The sequence below is a fragment of the Hemiscyllium ocellatum genome, chromosome 10 (assembly GCF_020745735.1).
Source record: "Hemiscyllium ocellatum isolate sHemOce1 chromosome 10, sHemOce1.pat.X.cur, whole genome shotgun sequence".
Lineage (NCBI taxonomy): Eukaryota > Metazoa > Chordata > Chondrichthyes > Orectolobiformes > Hemiscylliidae > Hemiscyllium > Hemiscyllium ocellatum.
This window is the reverse complement of record NC_083410.1, coordinates 63,756,456-63,778,242: the sequence shown is the minus strand read 5'-3', so window position 1 is coordinate 63,778,242 and position 21,787 is coordinate 63,756,456. Positions and strand designations below refer to the sequence as shown.

At 40.2% G+C, this 21,787-nt stretch overlaps 1 protein-coding gene across 2 annotated transcripts in view; it reads left to right on the top strand.

Annotated features, from left to right (window-relative positions):
• Positions 1-7,880: 7,880 nt before the first annotated feature.
• Positions 7,881-21,787, top strand: part of bcl11aa (BCL11 transcription factor A a) — a 149,351-nt gene continuing 135,444 nt past the window's right edge. Inside the window, exons 1-3 of one of the 2 annotated variants that reach the window (XM_060831536.1) lie at positions 7,881-7,948; positions 11,071-11,184; positions 16,225-16,557. In XM_060831536.1, coding sequence (XP_060687519.1) covers positions 11,130-11,184; positions 16,225-16,557 — 388 coding nt within the window. In that variant the 5' untranslated portion in view covers positions 7,881-7,948; positions 11,071-11,129. Of the gene's footprint in view, positions 7,949-11,053; positions 11,185-16,224; positions 16,558-21,787 lie in introns of those variants that run through there. The other variant, XM_060831535.1, reaches the window with a different exon arrangement.

The following is a 21,787-nucleotide window of genomic DNA, read 5'->3' as shown; positions in this document are numbered from 1 at the left end:
TACACTCCAGACTCTGACATCAGTGGGGTTGAGGATATTTCTGGAGGCTCTTCCTCAAGTTAGTTATTTAAATATCCACCATTTGCCATTGGCTACAGTAGGACTGCAGGATTTTATTTGATTTAGGGCGGCACGGTGGCACAGTGGTTAGCACTGCTGCCGCACAGCGCCAGAGACCTGGGTTCAATTCCCGCCTCAGGCGACTGACTGTGTGGAGTTTGCACATTCTCCCTGTGTCTGCGTGGGTTTCCTCCGGGTGCTCCGGTTTCCTCCCACAGTCCAAAGATGTGCGGGTCAGGTGAGTTGGCCATGCTAAATTGCCCGTAGTGTTAGGTAAGGGGTATATGTAGGGGTATGGGTGGGTTGTCGCTTCGGCGGGTCGGTGTGGGCTTGTTGGGCCGAAGGGTCTGTTTCCACACTGTAAGTAATCTAATCTAATTTATTGGTTGTGGGATTGCTCAGCACTGCCTAGTGTATGCTGTTCCTCCTGTATAAATGCTTGATGTCCTTTTGTTGTAGCTTCACCAGGATGGCTCATTTTTATGTATTCATGAATGTATTCTTGACAAGCTTTCTTACCTTCTTCATTCAATTATGGTTGAACTAGCATTTGATGGTAATGACAGAGTGAAGTATGTACTGGACTCTAAGGTTAAAAGTTTGTGGTGGAATGCAATTCCAGTGTTACTGATGGTCCACAGCACTTCACGAGGGCCTAGTTTTGAGCTGTTAGGTTGTTCTGAGTCTATTCTATTTAGCATAATAGCAGTGCCATGCAATAAAGATAGAGGGTGTCTTGTGAAGATGGGACTTCATGTCCACCAGAAATGGTAACTCCTGCCAGATTTGTTATAGGTGGATGGACCTTCAGTGATAGATTAGAGAGAATGAGGTCATAGAATTTTATCTCTCTTTTTCATTTTCTCACAAACTGCTGCAGGTCTAGTTCTGCAGATAAATCTTTCAGGGTCTGCCCAAGGTCAACCAATAGTAGCATTCTGAGCCACTCTTGTTGGGTGCAATCTGTATCCGTGTTACTCTTGTTTCCAAGTGGTGTTCAACCACTGCTTCTTCAGCTGAGAGGTTTGAATACACAGAGGCAATGAGGATGTTTTATAATCAGGAGGTTTCCTTGCCCATTGTTTGGTCTGATGCTATGAGACTTCATGGTATGTGGAATCAATGTTAAAGATATCCAGAAACATTACCTACCAATGATATAACACTATTGTATTGTCTCCACACGTGGGTTTGTCCTGCTGTAATGTAACCAGGATGATGAGGAATGGGTCTGGGATGTTAGCTGAAATGTATGATTCTATGTGTATGTCTATAGTGGGCTGTCAGTTGATCAGGAGGGAGAAAGTGAGACTGCAGAGACTGGAGATTAGAGTCAAGAGTGTGTTGCTGAAAAAACACAGCAGGTCAGGCAGCATCCGAGGAGCAGAAGAATTGATGTTTCGGGCATAACCCTTCATTAGTTGATCAGTCTTTCAGACAGTTTTCTAACTCTCTCAATATTGGCACATTTCCCACAACAATAAGAAAGATTTTGCAGGGTCAATGTGGCTGACCATGCCTTTGCCATGGAGAAAGTGAGGACTGCAGATGCTGGAGATCAGAGCTGAAAATGTGTCTCTGGAAAAGCGCAGCAGCTCAGGCAGCATCCAAGGAGCAGGAGAATCGACGTTTCGGGCATGAGCCTTCTTCAGGAGCCCTTTCTGAAGAAGGGCTCATGCCCAAAACTTCAATTCTCCTGCTCCTTGGATGCTGCCTGAGCTGCTGCGCTTTTCCAGCAACACATTTTCAGCTCATGCCTTTGCCATATCCAGTATCTAGGACAATGACATCTGTCTACTTTGTTTTTGACCTTTTTGATGGCAGTGGTTTGTTAGATCATTTCATTCCTGTCTGTCTGGCCAGATATTGGTCAGAATAGGTCCAATGATGTCAATGAACAAGATGAACAATCTGATAGTTCCATGGTTACCATGACTCATCTAATATTGTAATCCAGATTTATTTAATTTCCTGAATTAAATCCCCTACCTGCTACGATGGGATTTTAAACTCAGAACTCTGGAGCATTAGTCCAGATCTCTGGATTACTGATAACTGCAACCACAAACCACCAAATGCTTCCAAACTGCTGAGCACTTCCAGCATTTTCTGTTCTGGAATAGTACTTCAGTAACAACCATTGTGCTACAATTCCTGGGAACCCAATTTTATTCAGTACTAGTTCTCATTCCACAGTGTGTGCCCTCTGCTTTATTTCCACTTGTAAAAATAATAGTCTCCATTTTAGCTCAGCCTTCTCTGAGGTTAAGGACACTTGTAAATGCAACTAATATTGGCTACTGTACATCTCCTACACACGAGTCCTTATAAACACTGAAGTTGTACACTCACTTTAATTCAGAAAGCATCCACTGCCAGGTTACCTCCTGAATTTGTATTAGAACTATGTTGTAGGAACACAGATTTTGAACTTTGTGGTTGGATTCTTTGGCAATTTGTTTAAGGTGTTTCTGTCCAATATTTTCCTGGTGTCATTCTTTTAGAGATTCATATATCTTGATTTGTTCCTGGTCAATGTGTGGTATGCTAAAAGCGATGGGTTCATCTTAAATACGGGGAGGTCTTCACATTTACTACTTTTACCACGTAGTAAATCATTGCAACCTGATTTTTGCATCTTGTTGGGGAAAAAATAACTTTTGGAATTATATATATGTAATAATATATACGTAACTAGTATCAACGGACTAAATTCCTTTGTACCTTGAAGAGAAATAGTGTTTGTAATTTCATACATTTACAGTAAAACCCAATTTAGTTTAAATCACTTGTTTCTTCAGGCGAACTTAAAGCGTTTCTTATTATAGTTTCCGAATCCGTTTATTATTGTATCGGTAATTGATGATTAATAACAACTTGGTCCTATAGCTTAAGCGGATAGAATTTGATTAGGCATGAGCTAATCGAAATTGTAATCGTGAGTTAAAATTTGCCCAATTCCTTCGAACATTTGATGCATGTGAACCTTCATGATCTCTATTATTGTAGAGATCTTCAATATTTTGTTGTGATGTGATTGTCTTAGCAACAGGCCTCCGGTAGAATGGCGTTTGACCAGGTGTCTAACTCATTGTAGTTGATATGTGCCTGTGTGACCTGGTTGTGTGATTATGGGTGTACAGTACTGTATTATGGATGTATAGTGCTGCCTTTGCCCTGTTGATGGCGCGCGTTCATTACAAACTGCTGGACAGTGCAGCACCTCTGACAAAGAAATACAAACTTCCCCTTTTCCTCTGCCAATCTGCTCACCGGTGAAAAGCGTGCTTATGCTTTATCTGAGTTGATCTAAAACATAACTTATTCAACCTATCTGCACAAAATTGAAATTGATCTTTATCGTTCGCTGTCTCTTTCTCTCTTTGATCTGCAATATTCCTGATTAGCAATTGAGCACGGAACCCTTTCAAAACTAATCCTATATTGGGTATAATCCTTCTTAAAAACAGGCACTCACAAAGAAAATAAACAAACTATTTTAATAATCAGTAAACTTTTATATTAAAGTACGTTCAATATTAAATACGTTCAGATACTACTGGGGAATAGAACTAAGTTTAAATCGTATTGATCGAACATATGCGAAAGGATTTGTACATAAATCTTAGTTGTAACAGAAATGTTATCATTGTATCTCTGCTAATATACATAATCGTGTAAATCATTTAAAATACAATGTAGCCGATTCAAATATCAATTTACGAGCTTCCAGTGGAATCGCAGCGCTGCACAACCACGCTTCAAATAATTCCCTTTTCGAGAAGTTGCTTCGATTGACTTTTATTTGTCCGTTTCTCGACATTCCAAAGGTGAAGGATTTGGGTTTCAGTTGCGGGATCTTCAGCCAATTCCCATCCGAGACATGTGGAAGAACCGCCAAGCTGCCGAACCAAAATCCCACTTTTCACGCGTGAGATAAATTTGTGGTCCCATGTGTGTGATCACAGCCTCCTCATTTGTCATCATAACAACCGTTTAGTGTAAAATTAACAACAACTTAACTACACCAGTTATAAACAAGATCATGCATTACGATAGATTGATGGACAGTGGGCAGCAATAATCAGCCAAGTATGGTGTGAAACAAACGATTTAAACAAAAAACAAAAGTAAAATATATCCAGTTTAATTGACTTTTCACATGCCCGGTTCTGAAATATCAGCTAAATATGAGACATGTAAATGCCTGAGCACTAAACAATATGTACGTCTGTTAATTTCTAAATATATTTTATATGTTAATCTTAAATTCATTGTTTTAAACTTGAGCAACATTCACAAAACTGGTTTCTGCATTTTGCACAATGCTAGAGAGTTGTGTAGTTATGTATAACTCATATGTATATGTATATACATATATTTAACTCTTTACTTACAGCTATTTATAACACAACTTACTATTTACTCACTTTTAGCTTTTGCAGATAATAGCAATCTACATATTAATAATCTGTTGCAATGTAATACATTTAAGTAATGTGGAAGAAATGTCTGAAATTTATTTTTCACTAATTACACCAAAGCATTTTCCACTTAAAATGTTTAAAATGTAACATGGTTTATCGTTAGGGAGGGTGGGAGAGAACGTGTAATGTTTTCCTCCGTCTTCCTAACAAATCCTGTCAACAAGCACTTTAAAAACGAATTAAAGGAAATGGACAAAACATATAAGATTTATTCAAAGACTTTTTTTTGGTCAAGTAATCCGTTTTGATTACTGCTAATGCTTGCCAACACGCGGATCATAGACCCACCCGTTCCACAGTATGATAATACCCAGTGCGAAATCCTCACATTAATATTCATTGTCAGCCGCCGATTTAAACCTGTGCTGATGATTGAATTGCCAGATTTGACGATTATGTTTAAAAAGATATATCCTGCCGTAGATGGGATTTTAAGTTAGTATTTCTTTGATTTTTAAGCCATGGAATTTCTTTAAAAAGCAATTAACACAGTTAATGCCTTTTATGCAGTTATTGTTTTATAATTTAGCTTTGTGTGAGCATCACCAATGATCTGGTTACATATATATTAGAAAAACAACAGCGCATTATATACCATCAGGACGCAGCTTGCGAAAGGTGATTGACTACCAGGTGCGGACAGGTGGGCAACATCCAACACTCCTGACGAATTCAAGTTTTTGTTTAAATTAAATGACTTCGAGAGCTTTGGTGATTTGGAACGATTCCAATGCTTCCTGTAGCGGTTAGCGGGTATATATAATTAATTTAGATTCTAACTGTAAATGAAACAGCGCCCTTACTCTTCTCACCCTATCCCCCAAAATATTGTTTGCTAGATAGTGTTTCAGGCATTACATCTTGATATAACAATGGAAAGATGCTCTAACAAATGTCATTTTATTTTGTCGTAGAATGGCAGGGTCTATAATTCACTTACTGCGTAGATACAAAAGGCTGGAAACACTTTGTTCCACGTTTTGACCCAGCATTCCAAATAGGAGGAATATGTTTTCAAACAATAAGGCAATTCGAAGTTAACCTCCTGTGTAAAGTGGTAGCTGGCCGTTCAAGAATATGCAGTCAGTGTTATTAACAATGTTTTTTTTGTGTGTGTGGCAGTGCACGACTATAATTCAACTCCAACAACAGACTAGCTGAGTACAGCCCCCCTGAAAGGGTCGATGCAGGGCTTGGCAAACGTAACCTCTTGGCTCTATGCGCCGTCCATCTGTCTGTACTTGAGTCCAGACAGATTCAATAGGTCCTTGTATGCTTCTGTCTGGCCGCAAAAAGGTGAAATGGTCTGCATTAAGACTAACTCAACGTTCAAGTGTTTACCATAGTAGTGACCGTTGGATTAAAAAACTCAAATGATGTGCAAGAGAGGATTCTCGCGTGATGTATGGGGATTTCAAAATTACCTAAAAACAAAATAGTTGAGAATTTCTTCTTAAAAGAAGAATTCAACACACACCTAGAAAAAGTTGTGGGCCAACAAAACATCTGTAAAATAAATTGTCACGGAGGAAACACCAAATGAAAAGATAGGATGTTCCTACTTATTAAAAGTAAAATTGTTTTCAAATTCTCCCAAATGAAGAGGATTAAGGTCAGTTAGATTTGACTTTTTTTTCAAAAAAAATGAGTAAAGTTGCACAACTTCAATTTGAGGCAAAATAAATTACTCCAAGGAGGAAAGTATAAGCATTAACTTTTTTAAAAAGGGAGCAATTAAGTAGAAAGACTTTAGGTTGTTTGTAAAGACATTCGTGCTGGAGACTGTACAAGATCAGCTGATGAGCAATAGAAAGAGGTTATGTACAAGTCTCTGCATCTCTACAAAATAAATAGCAGCGAGAAATATCTAAATGGCACATGTAGGGCAGAATTGGCGTATGGCTCTAACCCTTTAAAGTTAAGGGAAACAAAATAAATTAGAATACATCTGCATGGTACAACTGGTTGAAAGGTTTCTTTAAGGTAACTGCAGTTTGCAATAGATGATTTCTAGGTTTTGGGAGTGGGGACAAGAATACCTAAGCTCATAAAAGGCACTTTTTCATGTCATTTGGTGGAAGCCAAAATCCAGTTTTACTAGTTTTTTTTCACACCTGGACGGCAAGGCGGGGGAGGGGAGGGGGAACGCAACATAGATCCAGCCACAGACAAAACAATCTTTGTTGTGCTACTACCTCTCGGTTGCCTGTCTCATCTTGAACAAAGGCAATGAATATTATAGCACCAGATCCATATGTATAACATAACACACAGCATGCATGCCACCAATTACGTTTGGATTGTACAGCAGGGGCATTTCAAACGCTACACTTTCTCACTCAATTTTGTATGCCAAGACACAGATCTTTTGTTCGCGATTAGTTTTGGTACAAAGCCTACACGATTTGCACTTCTGAATATAGTGCAAACGTCATCTGAACGCTTTCTGCTCAAGTGCCTCCTAATATGTGGGATGGAATATGGAAGCTTGTAATTGACACTCATTTTTACTGGCAAGCGCTGGCACGTCTTCAAGACTGTGCAGACAATACTGAAAACATCGCTAAGTTCGCCTTTATCAATAGATACTGCGACGAACCTGTGCAATAAAGGTCACTGGAACTGTGGTAATGAGAAAGTATGTGAAGGAAAGTGGTTTAGTCTTGCAAATAGATCCATCTTGTCAGCGGACACACATTAAACAGTGCAGCCACTTTAATATACTGGAGGTCACATGCCACAACTGTCCACTACCTCCAAATGCTACAGTTTATTCAAATGTATTGTCCCCTCTCTTGTATCAAAACGCGCTTCGAAGTTAAACGTCACAGAGTGATCAATTAGTTATTCAAGCGTTAGATGTTAGATTGCAAACCAAAAACTCTGACTTTATCTTCCTGACAACTGAATTAAACTTCCGAATTATGCAAGCTGTTGACCACTGACCGCAGAAGCTATGTAGATTATGCGAAACATTTGATTACAATCAGCAATCACCGAGTAAAGGTTGACGGTGACGCTAGGGGTACTGCTGCAAGACCCGGTCACAAAACAAAGGTTTAATATAAAAAAAGAGTACATTTGCTGAATGATGTAAGAGACGGGGGTGTGTGGGGGTTGGGAGGGGGGTGTGGAATGACAAAGCAGCAGAAGGATTTGATTTATTTTGCGAATGGGTCGAGACTGCTAATGTCTGATCATTTACATATTGAAATGCGACCAAGCGGACACTCAATTTTCCTGCCCATGTTTTGCACATGGCTCTCTCGATTTTCAAGCAGCCAGGTTACCTCGCAACGCCCCTTGAGGAGGTCAGGCGGTCGATTCCGCGTTGATCAATTTTGACTGCAAGGCATCAACATTATGAAAAACACCCTGGCACCAGATGGAGCGAGGTCTAGGTAAAGGTCAAGGTTAGCTCAGCCTGCTATTGAATCGGCTGCGTGATAGATCGTTGACTCGCTTTGCTCGGAGGCACCCATAGGGGTTTCTGAGAATAAAAGGAGTCACAAGTGAAACGGTTCGACGCTGCTCTGAATGCTAAAATAATTATTCGGATGCATTAAAAACGAGTAGCCAAATTCTTCCATGAGAAAACACGCACAGATAGGTGCTGAAACATTTTAATAAGCACATCAGTCTGACTTCGAACACCCAACTCGAGGCATTGGGTATATGACATAAAGTTACTGTCACTAAGCTAATCAAAAGATGGAATTAATTCCTTCATTACGGATGTGTCCACAAAGTGATCGTGAAATTCGCAACCGAATGCGTCGAAACTCCCCCCACCACCTCCCCCCAACCCCCTCTCCCGTCTCTTCGAGCCACTCGATCGGGATCTCTGTGCTGGGTCCGAGTTTCACAGGGCGGACATTACACACAAAAGTTACTCATATATATCCGCGCCGGTAGTTTTAATCAGGAAAGAGTGAAGAAGAGGCGCGCGGTGTGGTGAGACGGCGTGGAGGGGGGGGGTGGGAGTGGTGGTGTCTGTACATTTTCATTTGCCTGAGACTTGGCAATAATTGGATCAGCGATCTCAGTTCACTAACTACTGGACAAGATGGTAGATAAAGGGGGACCAGGTTAGCAGCCAGCTCCCAGATGCAGATTAGATCAGAAATAATTTTGCATTAGAAGTGGGGGAGGTCTGCTGGAAGGAACTTGGCTCTGGCAGCTCGGCAGCGCTTTGCCCTGGCTCCCTATAAATTAACAGAACCCTTTTCCTGTAGAAAACCGCACGTTCGAAAACAAAACAACCTACAGTCATTTGGGATCCTTGCAGATGGGAAATGTACTTTCACCGTTTTAACAGAAGTACCATCCACCTCGGGTTAAGAGTTATAAAACCATTTTGTTTTACTTCCATGACTTTAAGTAACCTAACTTCCTCGTGTGAGAGGGACGGTACAGCTGCAACCGCAGATCTTATCTGATCGTTGAGTGTTAGAGTAAAAATAGTTAACCCTTCAACCACTTGCTACAGCTGGTGAAAAGAAAAAAATGGCGCAGTTTGTGTTAACATATCGTACCATTGATCACAATGAGTTCAATTTCACTTCTGCTGCCTGAACTATTTTGCTGGCCATATTCACGGCTAGGGCCCTCCAGCTAAAAGCATTTATTCTCCATAAAAAAACACCATCATATACACAAGGTTACGTCTGGGGAGCATAACACTCATACTTCATGGAAACAATGACTTAAAACGCCTGTGAAATCTTTCATATTCTACAATTCCTGTTGCATCAGTACAGATTTATAGTATAGCACAAGTTTTAAAAACAAGGTACTTTAAACTATCTGTTCCGATAGTTATCTCGCTGAAGTCTTCAGTCATGCACTAGTGAATAGAAATTCTTCCTTATTTACGATTGTCTAATTGCAAAGCATTATGCTACACATTTTTTTCTAGTTTATTGTGCAGATTTTGTTTTTAAATCAACATGGAAGGGCAGATTTAGAAAAAATACTTTATTTTATATTGATTGACTAGACTTTCAGCCATCACATTTAATCAAACCATCCAAGTATCACCAAGAGCAACAGAATTAACATAAAATCATTTTTCTTTAAAAAATCATGTGCTTTGAAATTTTATTATATTTTAAAATAAAACGGTCGATGCAGGTGCAAAATCTTCAAAGGTTACTCGAAAACTCATTTTTCTCACCTCGTATAAATGAACAGGACCGTGTATGTGTCTTGAAATGAGAAGCAGCATTGCTATTTTAAACATAATTTGCATTCAACTCCAATACCTGCAACTAAAATACCTTCAAATCCATTGAAAAACGAGAATGAACTGTGTGAAGATCAATTATCAAGCCGTTCTCGCTTTAACATACTGTATAGAAGAGCGACACAAAGGGTAGAAAAATAATAGGATTAACATTTTCACTTCATATTATATATTCACGTTACTTCAAGCAGTTTCACAGTCTTGTGAATTATCCACCAATAAGTAACCGAACGCATCAAAGATGTGTCTAACAGGTAACGCCAAGGAAATAGATAGTCGAGGACACCTTTTTATTTTACAAAATAAACGTAATATAACGTTATATATATATTTTTAAGCACATACGCACAGAAAGAGTCAGCAACCTTCAGGAGCAGTTGCTTTTGTGATAGAAAGTGAAAGAAGGCGGTTGACTTGATTTATGATTTTAATTTAAAATAATATACAAATGTAAATATCTACTTTCTATCTAACAGTCTGGACTCACGTGTACACCATCGAAATTTTAGTAGGCTGCAAATTCTAATACTTATTGGGCTATTTACACCGTAAAATATACTTCGCAAACCTCGTTTATTCCCCGTACCACCACGACCACAAATAATTAACTCTATGAATAATGTCAACCTTTCGTTTTTGGACGTGGTTGACAATCATAACGGACACACACAAACAAACGTGGAGTGCATGTGCGCTGCCCTTCCTGATGTCCTGCACGACTTGTACAGAACAAATGTCAGTTCATTTGCCTGGATCTGGCCAGTAAACCCTGTGCCCATGAGTTACAAGCAGTTTGGGCTGGCACAGAAAGAGAGAGAGAGAGAGAGTTGGGAGTGGTATGTGTGTGTTGGGGTGGGGGGGGGGGGCGGGAGAGTTGGAGTAGCTTTGAGAAAGAGAGGGGAGGTGGTGGTGTGTGAAGGGGAGGGGGTGGTGGTGGTGAGATGGGGTGGGGGGAGGTTGGTAAGCAGATGATGGATTGATTGGAGGCTGCTGGAAGCTGCGCCTATTGGATGGCTGGGGCTGTGAGTGAGTGTGAGTGTGTGTGTGTGAGTGAGTGAGAGTCTCTGTGAGCAGTGGGGTTTGTCCAGCCCCGTGTCCCTGGGTATGTATCATTGGCTTGCTCTCTCCTCTCGCCCTGCCCAGCCACCTCCTGACGTTCAAGTTCGCGGGCACGTCACGTACGCACTTGAACTTGGTCGTTTTAAAGCCATGACGGCTATCCCACAATCCATCTCCATCCGCCATCTTTGTATTATTTCTAATTTATTTTATGTCAAGCCATTGATGAAGATATTTTCTCTGGAGTCTCCTTCTTCCCGCTCCCGATGTGACCGAGCATGTCTCGCCGCAAGCAAGGCAACCCTCAGCACTTGAGTAAACGGGAATTTTCACGTGAGTAGCTTTGGAAATTTTTTTGTGCCACTTTTTTTTTGGTTTAAAAAGAAAACACATATATTTTAAAAAGCCCCGGGTGAAAGTGCAGGGAAGAAGCAGCAAGATCTTCCCCAGCGCCCCTTCTCCCTCTCCGGTGAGGTGCCAGCAGCAGCAGCAGCGGCGCTGGGACTCGATCGGTCAGCGCTTTGGCCGGACTCCTGACAGCAAGTGGCCGGACTGAGAGGGACAGAGCGGGACAGCAGCAGCAGCAGCTGCTGGGATCAGATCGCCCAACTCTCTGTGTGTGTGTGTGTGTGTGTGTCCACCTTGCCGTTTCCCCATCGCCCCGCCGTCACCTCAGACGCACGGGGAGGGGAAGGAGAGGGGAGAGGGGGGAATCTCAAAAAAAAATAAGAAATCGGAATAAACTCCTCAGGAGCAGAGGGGCAACTAAACCGTGACAAGAAACTCAACAAGAGTCCAAAAAAAAAGTGCCGATTCCCTCCCGCCCCCTGGACACTTCATCCTCAGCCCCGGACACTCAGCGCTGGATTTGCAGCTTTGATCATGCCGCCTCTCAAAGGGCATCAGTCCCCGAGCCCCATCTCTCTCTCTCTCTCTCCCCACCCCCTAAAATTAAACTTCTACCCCCCCCCCCTCTCCTTCCCCCCTCTCTCTCTCTCTCGGAATCCGGGAAATCGCCTCACTTTATCCTCGCTCGCAACTTTTATTCACCGCTTAACTTCTCCCGCTTTCCCTCCTCTTACTATTTTTTTGGAAGATTTTCAAAAAAAAAATCTGGAAGTAGATTGTGATTGGGAAAAATCTCGTGCTCGAATGTTTACAACAAGCGGCTCCGCGTGTGCGGAAAAACTCATGGCAAAAAAAATCCCAGCGCCGCCGCTCTCAACATTTCACAGCGAGTCCTCCCTCAGAACTACTGAGTCTCATTAATACTTGGGGGGGGATCCGCTCTAAACCCTGTGTGTGAGCGGGCAGGGATGGGGCACTCTCGGGTCTGGAGGAGCTGCGGGTGTCAGTCAGTCAGTCATTCCGGGCGCGCACACGTGCAATCCGCCAGAGCGGGCAGAGAGTCTCGGAGCCCGGGGAGATCCTGGGGAGAGGGAGCCCGGGGAGAGGGAGGGCGGGAGTGGACAGGGCAAGAGGGAATCCGGGGAGGGAGACCCCGGAGCTTGGGGGGGGGGGGGGGGTGTGCTTGAGAGATCCTGGAGTCCGGTATGGTGGTGGTGGGAGGCCGGGGGTGGTGTGCTGCTTGAGGAGGGAATAAGAGATCCCGGAGCCGGATGGAGAGATCCAGGAGCCCGGGGAAGGGCGGGTGGGGGAAAGATCCAAGAGATCGGGATAGACAGAGATCCTGGAGCCTTGGTGGGAGGGGCGGGGGGAGAGAAACAGATGGAGAGACAGATCCGGGAGCACAAGAGGAGAAGGGGGAGAGCGGGAGATCTGCAGGGGAGCGGGCGGGAGCGATAGCCCAGAGGGAGAGAGAGAGCGAGCTCAGGGACGGAACTGGGGGAAAGAGTCCAGTTCCCGAGATCCTGGACCCGGGCACTGAGATCCTCGGGGGGGGGGGGGGGGGGGGCAAGAGGGGAGTCTGGATCCCCCGGACTGGGTATCCACACACGTTCAAAAGGAAGTTCATTGCATTTATTCCCCTCCCCCGCCCCCCCCCACATTAAGCATATTGCCCGGGGAGAGGGAGTTTTCTGCTTTGGTTTGTGTGTGAAAATGAGACTTTGTTCGTGTTGGGGGGAAAGCCGCAGGTTTCTTGTCAGATTCTCCAGTGTTGCCGTCATCTCTGAAATTGCGACCGGCCACTTCATGGGGCTTCACATTGAAATCCAACAGAGCGAGCAAACTGGCGAGAGAAAAAAAACCTGGCGAATAAAGTATAGTTAAAATTGTGGGAGTTTCTTTCGCGTTTTAAACCGATTTTTTTTTCTTTCAATGGTTGTGGAAAATGCATTTTTTTTGCCGTAAGACAAGCAGCGGGTGGAAAATAAGGCGATTTCACCTGTCAATAGATAGCGCGGACTTTTGGTTTTCTGAATGTACCTATTTTGCAAAGTCCCAGTTGAATCATGTAATTGTAGAGCGTTAGCTCGGTGTTTTATAGGGAAGATGTGTCAAGGTTGTTTAATGTATGCGTGAGGAGCTGAGGGGAGTGGGGTCGATGCTGCGGGCTTGTGTCGCTAGGAGGCAGAGTAGCATCAAAAAACAAGCTGCAACCTGCACAGACTTGAACACCATTTCCCAGCGACTCCTCTCAGGTCTTCCCCCTTGTCCCCCACGCCGACCAAAAAAAACTAAACGAAGATTGACCCCCGCCCCAAATATTCTCTGCTTCACTGGCCCTTTTGCTTCCGATATTCTTCCAGGTAAAAAGGACTCTTTTTGATGCTAAGTTTCACCTGCACGAGGGCTCGACGCATCGAGATGTATTGTTGAAGTTTGTTGAGTTCAGGCAATATTCTAAATAAAAACAATCACTTTAAAAACAATAGTATCAGCTTTCCCCTTCCCGGTTAAAAACGTGTATAGAAAAAGGAATTAATTTTCTTAAATCAATTCAACTACTGATACAAAAGCAAAGTTTGTACAATAACAGCAGCTCGTTGTTTGCTTGGACCCACGTGTCTGTGGTGATAGCATTTTTTTTAATATTGGGAAATACTTCGAAATATAACCAGCCGAAGCAATGTGGGTGAGTGGGAGCTTCGGTGATCGAGTGTGTTGGTTTGTCCAAATTCACTGCTCCCGATCCCCAACACTTTCCAATATCTCACTCCGCGCTTTGTATCGTTCGTAACTTTATTGCCATTTGCTAAACTCTTCTCGAACCGACATTTCCTGATAGTTTTGCGAAGTGACAGTTGTATGGAATTCAAATAAGGCTTCCAACAATTTGCTGCAAGCTCGTCCATAGGTAGTTACGGCAATAGTATTCAGATAGGGAAATACGTCGCCTTTGGATAGAATTTGACAGCTGAAATTCGAGATTTTACTGTATTATCGTACACACTTTTCCTTCGCGGACTTAGAACTGAACGGAGCCACGATACAGCCGCTTGCCTCTACTGTATCTGGGAATTTCTCCCTCATTCCTTTTGAATAATATCGATTTCAAATAACCGAAAGCGGTTCTAAACTTTGTTATCATAAAGAATACATTTGTTCACGAGCTGAAACGGCATAGTTTCCAATTTTAGATTGTAAACAACAACAAACGATTTCTTAACCGTTTCTGAAACTTAGGTTAAAGTATCAGATCGGAGTGGTACTGTACCATATCAGCTCAGTAGAAGTAGCAATAAAATTACGTCTTCAAATGCTTAAAGCAGTATTCATAACTGTTGAAGCATTATACTTTGCGGCAATAAAACTGTTAACTTATTGAAAGGATAGCCCACACATTCAATGTAATTCTGTTTTTAAATATGTCCATGTCTTCTTAAAGTTCCATATGTCGGTATTTCACATTCATTACAAAAGTATATACTTAACTAATCACTTGGATTATATGGCTTACTTTACTGATTTGTGATTTTAAAATTAAAACATTTGCTGTATTTGAGCCTTGTTATCTGTGTGCTGCTTTGGGGATGTATCTATTTAATGTAAATTCAAATCATTGGAAAATACAGCAGAAGACAATGGCTAATTAATCTTGGAATCTCAAAATACCACAAGTTTTTAAAAAGAAAATAAACTCATCCCCTTTTCCTCACCTTTCTCACATGTCCCTTTATTCACTAAATTTAAAAATTAAGTTGCCAAGATCATTCATTCACAGCTACATCTAATACTTTTTTAAAAGTGCCAGTGAAAATCCATTCAGTTGTCTGAATTCTTTAAGTATGTTCCATTGCAAGCAAATGTAAATTTACACATTTTCCTTGATAATATTTTGATGGCATGTACTTAATGTCTTAAATTGTAAAGTTTGTGTCTGAATAATTTGTAACCCTTTTTAGTTTTCCTTTGAATACTAGATTACTGTGTCAAAATTGGTTGCCAGGTGTAAGAGGATTGGTTTGGGAGAGGAGGGGAGGGGGTTGGGGGGGTGGGGGTGAATCTTTGTTGTATTCACACATGGTCTAATTAGCAATCATGGAAGGGATACTGTAAGGTGGTTAGCATTCTCAATACAAGGAACAAATTTGACTGAAACTGATCGAAATTTCAGTTACTGAAATTGAAAACTTTGATAGCCTGTTATTGTTGAATTAAAATCTATTTATCATTCTCTGGTAATTCAGGTAATTAAAAGTTATTTGTTTGCTTTCTGTGGAAAAGGTTATGTATGGTGTAAAGGCATGGCAGCTTTTCTAATCATATTAATGTTTATGGCAAAATATTAATGAATTAATACTTTTTTTGTTCAGTCCAGTTTAGTGCAGATAAAATAGGTATTTGGGTACTCAATAAGAGCATTTAACAAAAGCAACGAGAAATGCAATAGCTTCCATCACAAAGCCCTTCCTTGATGTGTAAGGCAATGGAATGTAAAGCCGCCAGCTGTTTGGAACTAAAACTGAAAATAATCAAGCCAGTTTGTCAGTGCCAAACAAACCCCATTATTTCGACAATATTTTAAGAAAAACATCAAAAATAATTGAGGGGGAGAAAAAAGGCTGAATACTGTCCTTGCTGTAATTCCACTGCACTTTACATTTCCCAAAGCAATCAGGTCATTGATAAGGGAGTGTGGTGCAACATTTATTTGGCCTTCTAGGAACACTTTCATTTTCACCCCGTTGGTTTTCTCTTCGTGAGTAAAGAGCATGAATTTTAAATCAAATAACGCTGTTCTTAAACTGTGCTTTTGCACATTAATTGCTATGCCTTGATAAATTTCTTTGAAGATCTGTACGGTTCAATGGGTGAATACAGACCCTTCCATAAATACAACTTCTCAGCTCTCTTAGTGCTTCAGGTCTATGGGGAAAGTTGGGAAAAGAAAGGTTGAAGATATTTGATGAGTAGAATCACCTGATGTACGTTTTCTTTTGCCTGTTTTTTTGTGTTTCTGTGCTGTAGCTGATTCCCTGGAAGCCATTCTCACAGATGAAGAAGAGGAGCATGGCACCTTGGGAGCTCCTGAGGGTGACCACGATCTCCTTACCTGCGGCCAGTGTCAGATGAATTTCCCACTGGGGGACATTCTAATCTTTATTGAGCACAAAAGGAAGCAATGCAATGGCGGCCTCTGCTTGGACAAAGCTATGGATAAGCCACCGTCACCTTCTCCCAGTGAGCTGAAAAAGGCATCCACACCTGTCGAAGTTGGCATACAAGTCACACCAGATGACGATGATTGCCTATCTACATCTTCCAAAGGAATTTGCCCTAAACAGGAAAGCACAGCAGCAGGTAAAGAAACACAAACCAAATATCAAAATAAAATAGTCACCCTTATACAAACAGAAATAAGATGAGGAAAAAAGAACATGTTTTGTTGTACCTTTTTTTCTCTTCCATGTTTTTGCTTTAATCAGAGTGCGGCTGCTATTCCAGAGTCTCTATCAGCTGTCAGAGTTTACAGTGTAATTAAACACAGCCCCATGGCAAAGTGACATGAGTGACCTTGACTTTAAGTTGCCATTTATACTAGCCAGGCCAGAGTTAAGAGGGCAGTTGCTGAAGCGCACAGACATGCTTATTCGAAAGTTTAAGGGCATGTTGGAAATTTCAAAGGTTGGTTTGACAGGAAAGGCCACTCGATGCACAGAGTCTCCTCAGTGGAATGATAAATGCCTCTCGTATTCTCTCTGTTTTGTGATGTGGTTCTGACAGATGTATCTTTTTTTCTTTCCGGATTGGTTCCCTTGCTACATTTCACCCTCTTGGACTATTGCTTGTGGGTTCTCTCTGTGTCTTTTTGTCACTGCATGACTGTCACCCTTCTATTCCTCCTTTTCTTTTTTATTTCTGTCTGTAATACTGTTTGTGCATCTCTCTCTCCTCCCCTTCTCCATCTTTCTTGCTCATTCTCCTGATGTCAAATTCCAAACTTTATTTGAGTCATTAAAGATTTTTGTTTCTTTTGTGTAATAACATTTTGTTTCTATTAATTTTGCTTAGCTCCTTTTATGATAGAATATCGGTGGCAAAAATGCCAGTGAGGAGAATAAAACTTTTTTTGTTTGTTAGTTTGTACGGAGTACATATGTTGATAATTTTAGTTATAATGTTCAATTCCCTGAATTCTGCTTGTGATGGGATTGAAAATAAAAAAAAATGAACTATTCCATTCTTTCAATGAAATTATTTTATTTTATTATCAATTTATACAAAATGTGCATCTTGATTTCTTGGAAAACCCCTGGCTTTTAAAAAACGTAAGTCTGTATGCGCATTAGTTTCTTGGTTAACTAAGCTGCATACAGCCCAGTTTTATTATGATAGTTTAAATGGCTTATCAAAGATGCAATATTACCAAATAAAGTTTCAAGATAAAATTTCAATATTTAGTTAATTACATCGAATTATGCAGGAAGGGTTCATATACCTAAATGAAAAAAATGTTATATTTAGATTGAAAATTTATTCATACTTTCAACTCTTTCAGTTGACATTTTTCTTTAATTGTTTAGATAAGTTATGTTTCTACCTTTTTACCATGAAAGTTTAGTGGGTTGCATTATCATTCCAATAAATGCGAAGCTGCTGTAACACTGAGAAGCAGGTTAGAAGATCCATTTAGGGGACAAATAACACAGTGACCATTTATGTGTTGTCTAAGACATGAAGGAAAATGAATACATATAAAAGGCATGATTAATGAATCAGGAGCCTGGCGGAAGGAGCTTCTAGCCTTTAGAGACTAAAAAAGCCATGTTAAATCGCCAAATATGGAATATTGCTTGAGTGATACAACCTCCTATTTACATATCGAGGAGAGCAGCTCAAAAGACATACTACACAACCACCCTAAAACAAATGTGATTTAGATTGCTTAGCATGGACTCCGAAAGTCTAGAGAGTGCATAGTAGATTTACATGTACTGAACAGGCACAGATGTGCTCGTACAACAGGCATTCAAACTTAGTAATGGGGTGTTTTGATACACATAAGATACTTTATCTGTATGAAAAGCAGAAGACAAACAGTGTTGCCCTGAGATATGCATTTTCAGGAGTTAAATGGTGGGAGATTTTCATTCAATTGGTATAAATCATTTATGTTCTCGAAATGTAAATACTAGAAAATTCCATTTAAAAAGTGCCCTTTTAATAAGCTATATTTAAAAATGTGACAATGTGTTAACATGTATATGCTAGAGTTCCTTTTCCTGATATTCCTTCAGCTACATTTATTGAAAAGTCCGAATTGTTTCTCTTGATTAATTTATTATAATTTCAAAATCCACACTTGCAAGGTTTTCATTTGTAAAATGTAGAAAGATTGTTAGGATTCTGGCCTAGATGTCAGTTTCAAGTTTGTCCTGTTGTGAAACTGTAAAAGAAAGGTGTACATTGCAGTACAAACATGAGCTTTTCATGACATTAAACAGATTGACCATTACACATTTTATTTACTGCCCATTTTGATAGTGTTGTGCTTTTAAATGTGTACACATCAATATTCTGCAATGACATAACAAATAAACATTGTGCTTCATTTATTGAACCTACTTGACGATAGATTGTGGTTTACTTTGATAAATCAAGTTAGATGAGAGTTTTAGTGTATTTTCAGCTTTCTAAATATTAGAAGTAAGCTGATTTTCTAATGTGGTACATTATTTGTTAACCAGGGTAATCAGCCTCTGTTTTAGAATACCATCCTAGCCAGGGGCGTACGCACTCCATTCCTTTGTTGTAATTAGCTAAATGATGCAATATAAAAATGTCAGTTTATTTTATGTATTATTCAGTTTTAAAAAGTTATCAAAATTGCATTATGTAGCAGAGAATGATTTACATTCTGAATTTTTGAATTCCAACTGGCAGGGCTTTGTGAAATAAAGGCATTTAGTGCCTAGTCGGCCATTTCCTGGCACCACGCCATCTCCTTCCCAAAAGCTCAAAGCACTGGGCATCTTAAGTATTCTGCTTTATGCTCTTTATTGGTTTCATATTGAACACTGGTTCAGCAGTGCTGACCAGGCCCAATGGCTTCCTTTCATTTCATCATTTTTTTTCTCTCCTGTTATTGATTTGGCACGGGTGTTTTGACATGTTTCTTATTCAGTGTCTCAGAGACACCTTGGCACTGGAAAGAGCAAGGTGCAGGGTGGATGAGGTCAACCCAGATCCCAGCAGGGTTTTAGTGTTCTTCATTTGCCTTTACAATCAGAGCTCAATTATCAAGCATGAGTGTGGCCCTCAGGTGTGAGCTCAGATGGGATCATGTAAATGTCCTGTGAGATGTGATGCTGTAATATTAATGTTATTCATGAGTGCACTGTAATATTGTTCTGTGCTGGAACTGGCAGCTCCGTGTACGGTATCTTTTGGGAAATGGGCACAGCCCTCTTTTTTTTAAAAAAAAAGGAAAAAAAATTCTTTTGAAATGTTTCATAATCACATGATGAATATTGACTAACAGTAAATAAATTATCATTTTTAGCATATTGACAGTTTTTTGTCCTTCCAAATTGCAAGTTGGTAGCAGTGTTTATCATGCTGTCCATGTGTATTTGAGCAGTAAGATCTTTTTCGGCAGAAGATACCTGAATTGAAAGTACATTTGAAAATAATCATTCTGATCATTATTCTATATATCTTGTATATATATTTTCTTAAGCTAAGCAACTGTCATGTGTACTGGCTGGAAAACATGATGCCAATTAGCTGGGGCTCATTCAGCGTGACGTTAACACATTCTGTAAGACTCTTAACGCACATTTAACTGGGAAGTTGTGCCATTTTTATGACAGTTTAATGTAGTATCCAAATAAGTCGATGAATCGTTTCAATAATGAGGAGAATATTATTTGATCATCCAAGTAAACAGCTCCTGCAGGCTTACTCTGTATGTGGAGGAGGGGAGACAATACGAGAGAAGCTGATTTTCTCATTCTGTATTATAAAACAGCTCTCAAAATTACTTAAATCCTGATGCTAAAAGCTAATTGAAATAGCTGATTCTTTTTGTGTATATTTGATCATTATGTGGTCCAGCATGGAAAGCCATAATTATTGGGTAACCTGAGAACTTAATTGTTTAGAATTAGCAGTGGGAAAGATAAAGAAATCAACTCTCTTCAATGAAAGGTTATTCTATGAGAAGGCCTTATCCTTATGAAATTGCCTTGTTTTTACTATTAATGTATAAGAATGGTAGATAGTTTGGAACAATGCATGCTCACAAATGTCCTGTTGTTGTAACTCCTTGGTTTTGTTTTGAAATGCTCAAACGATTGTTGTTATTTTGCCAGAGTAGTGATTATCATTCCTTATCATTTCCATAGCCCCGTGTTTATGGACGTCGCTCCGAAAGCTAGTGTGCTTCCAATTAAACCTGTTGGACTATAACCTGGTGTTGTGTGATTTTTAACTGTGTTTATGGGTGTGGTGATTGTGGAGTTCCAACATGGATTCCCTGTGAGAGAAAAAAGCACCAGTGGGCAACACAGTCATCGGGTGTAGATATTTGTATGTTCACAAATTGCGTGTTGAACAATTGTGAAAAGTTTGCAGTTTTATTTCCTTTGAAATTGTAGTACCTCTTCACCTTATTGCATGCCTCCTCTTTAGCACAGCATGTGATCTTTCTTACTATTCTTAGAAAATTAAAGGATGTGTATTGAGAAGTGCCAGGCACTGAAGAGTGAGGTGAAGATTGACATCATGCTTCACACACCTAATGCAAATGGAAAATTTAGAATAATGTATTTGTGATTCGTTCATTTTGTTGGAGAGCTACCCTGATCTAATGCCCAATGGTTGGAGTCTGATTGTTCTCCTATCTGTACTGCAATCTGATGTGGTTGTTACTGCAGCTTTCCAATAAGCTAATTGCCACACATACTGTATGTGTCGGACACATTGTAGACATTTTGTCAGGATTCTGAATGAAAGTTAGAATCTGTGGAAGTCAGTGTAATTGTTTTGGGTTTTTTTTATTGTTCCTGTGCTTTGGTTTGATGATCCTTGTTTGCAGAAAGCTCAGACTACCAGTCCTAATATTTTTACATGAAAAAAACTAAAAGAAATGGCTTAGAATAACCTGTGCTTTCTGGATGAATCTTGCTGATAATTTAGCAAAGCTCATTTGAATTTTAAGCACTTCTTTAATCTTCAAAGGCTAAATTGCTTTATGAATATGCATGGTGTGGGCAGACTTTAGTTCATTACCTAGTTGTAAATTCTAATGACCATTAGGTCCTCGCTGTAATTGCCAATTGTTTTGCATTTTTGATTGGCCTATTAACATGTGCATTCGGCACGCATCAGGCTAGCTTGTCAGGATGCTGCAGAAAAAAAGGTGAAAATTGTTTGTATCGCCAAGATTTGACTATTTAGGAAAATTGATGTACTATAGCAGTGCTGTTTTTTTTCCCTCTTTCCTTAAGATTGAAAGTTCACCAAGAGATTCGACATATTTAATTTACATGATGACTTTGCACTCCTTTATTAATGTAATTTGCATATG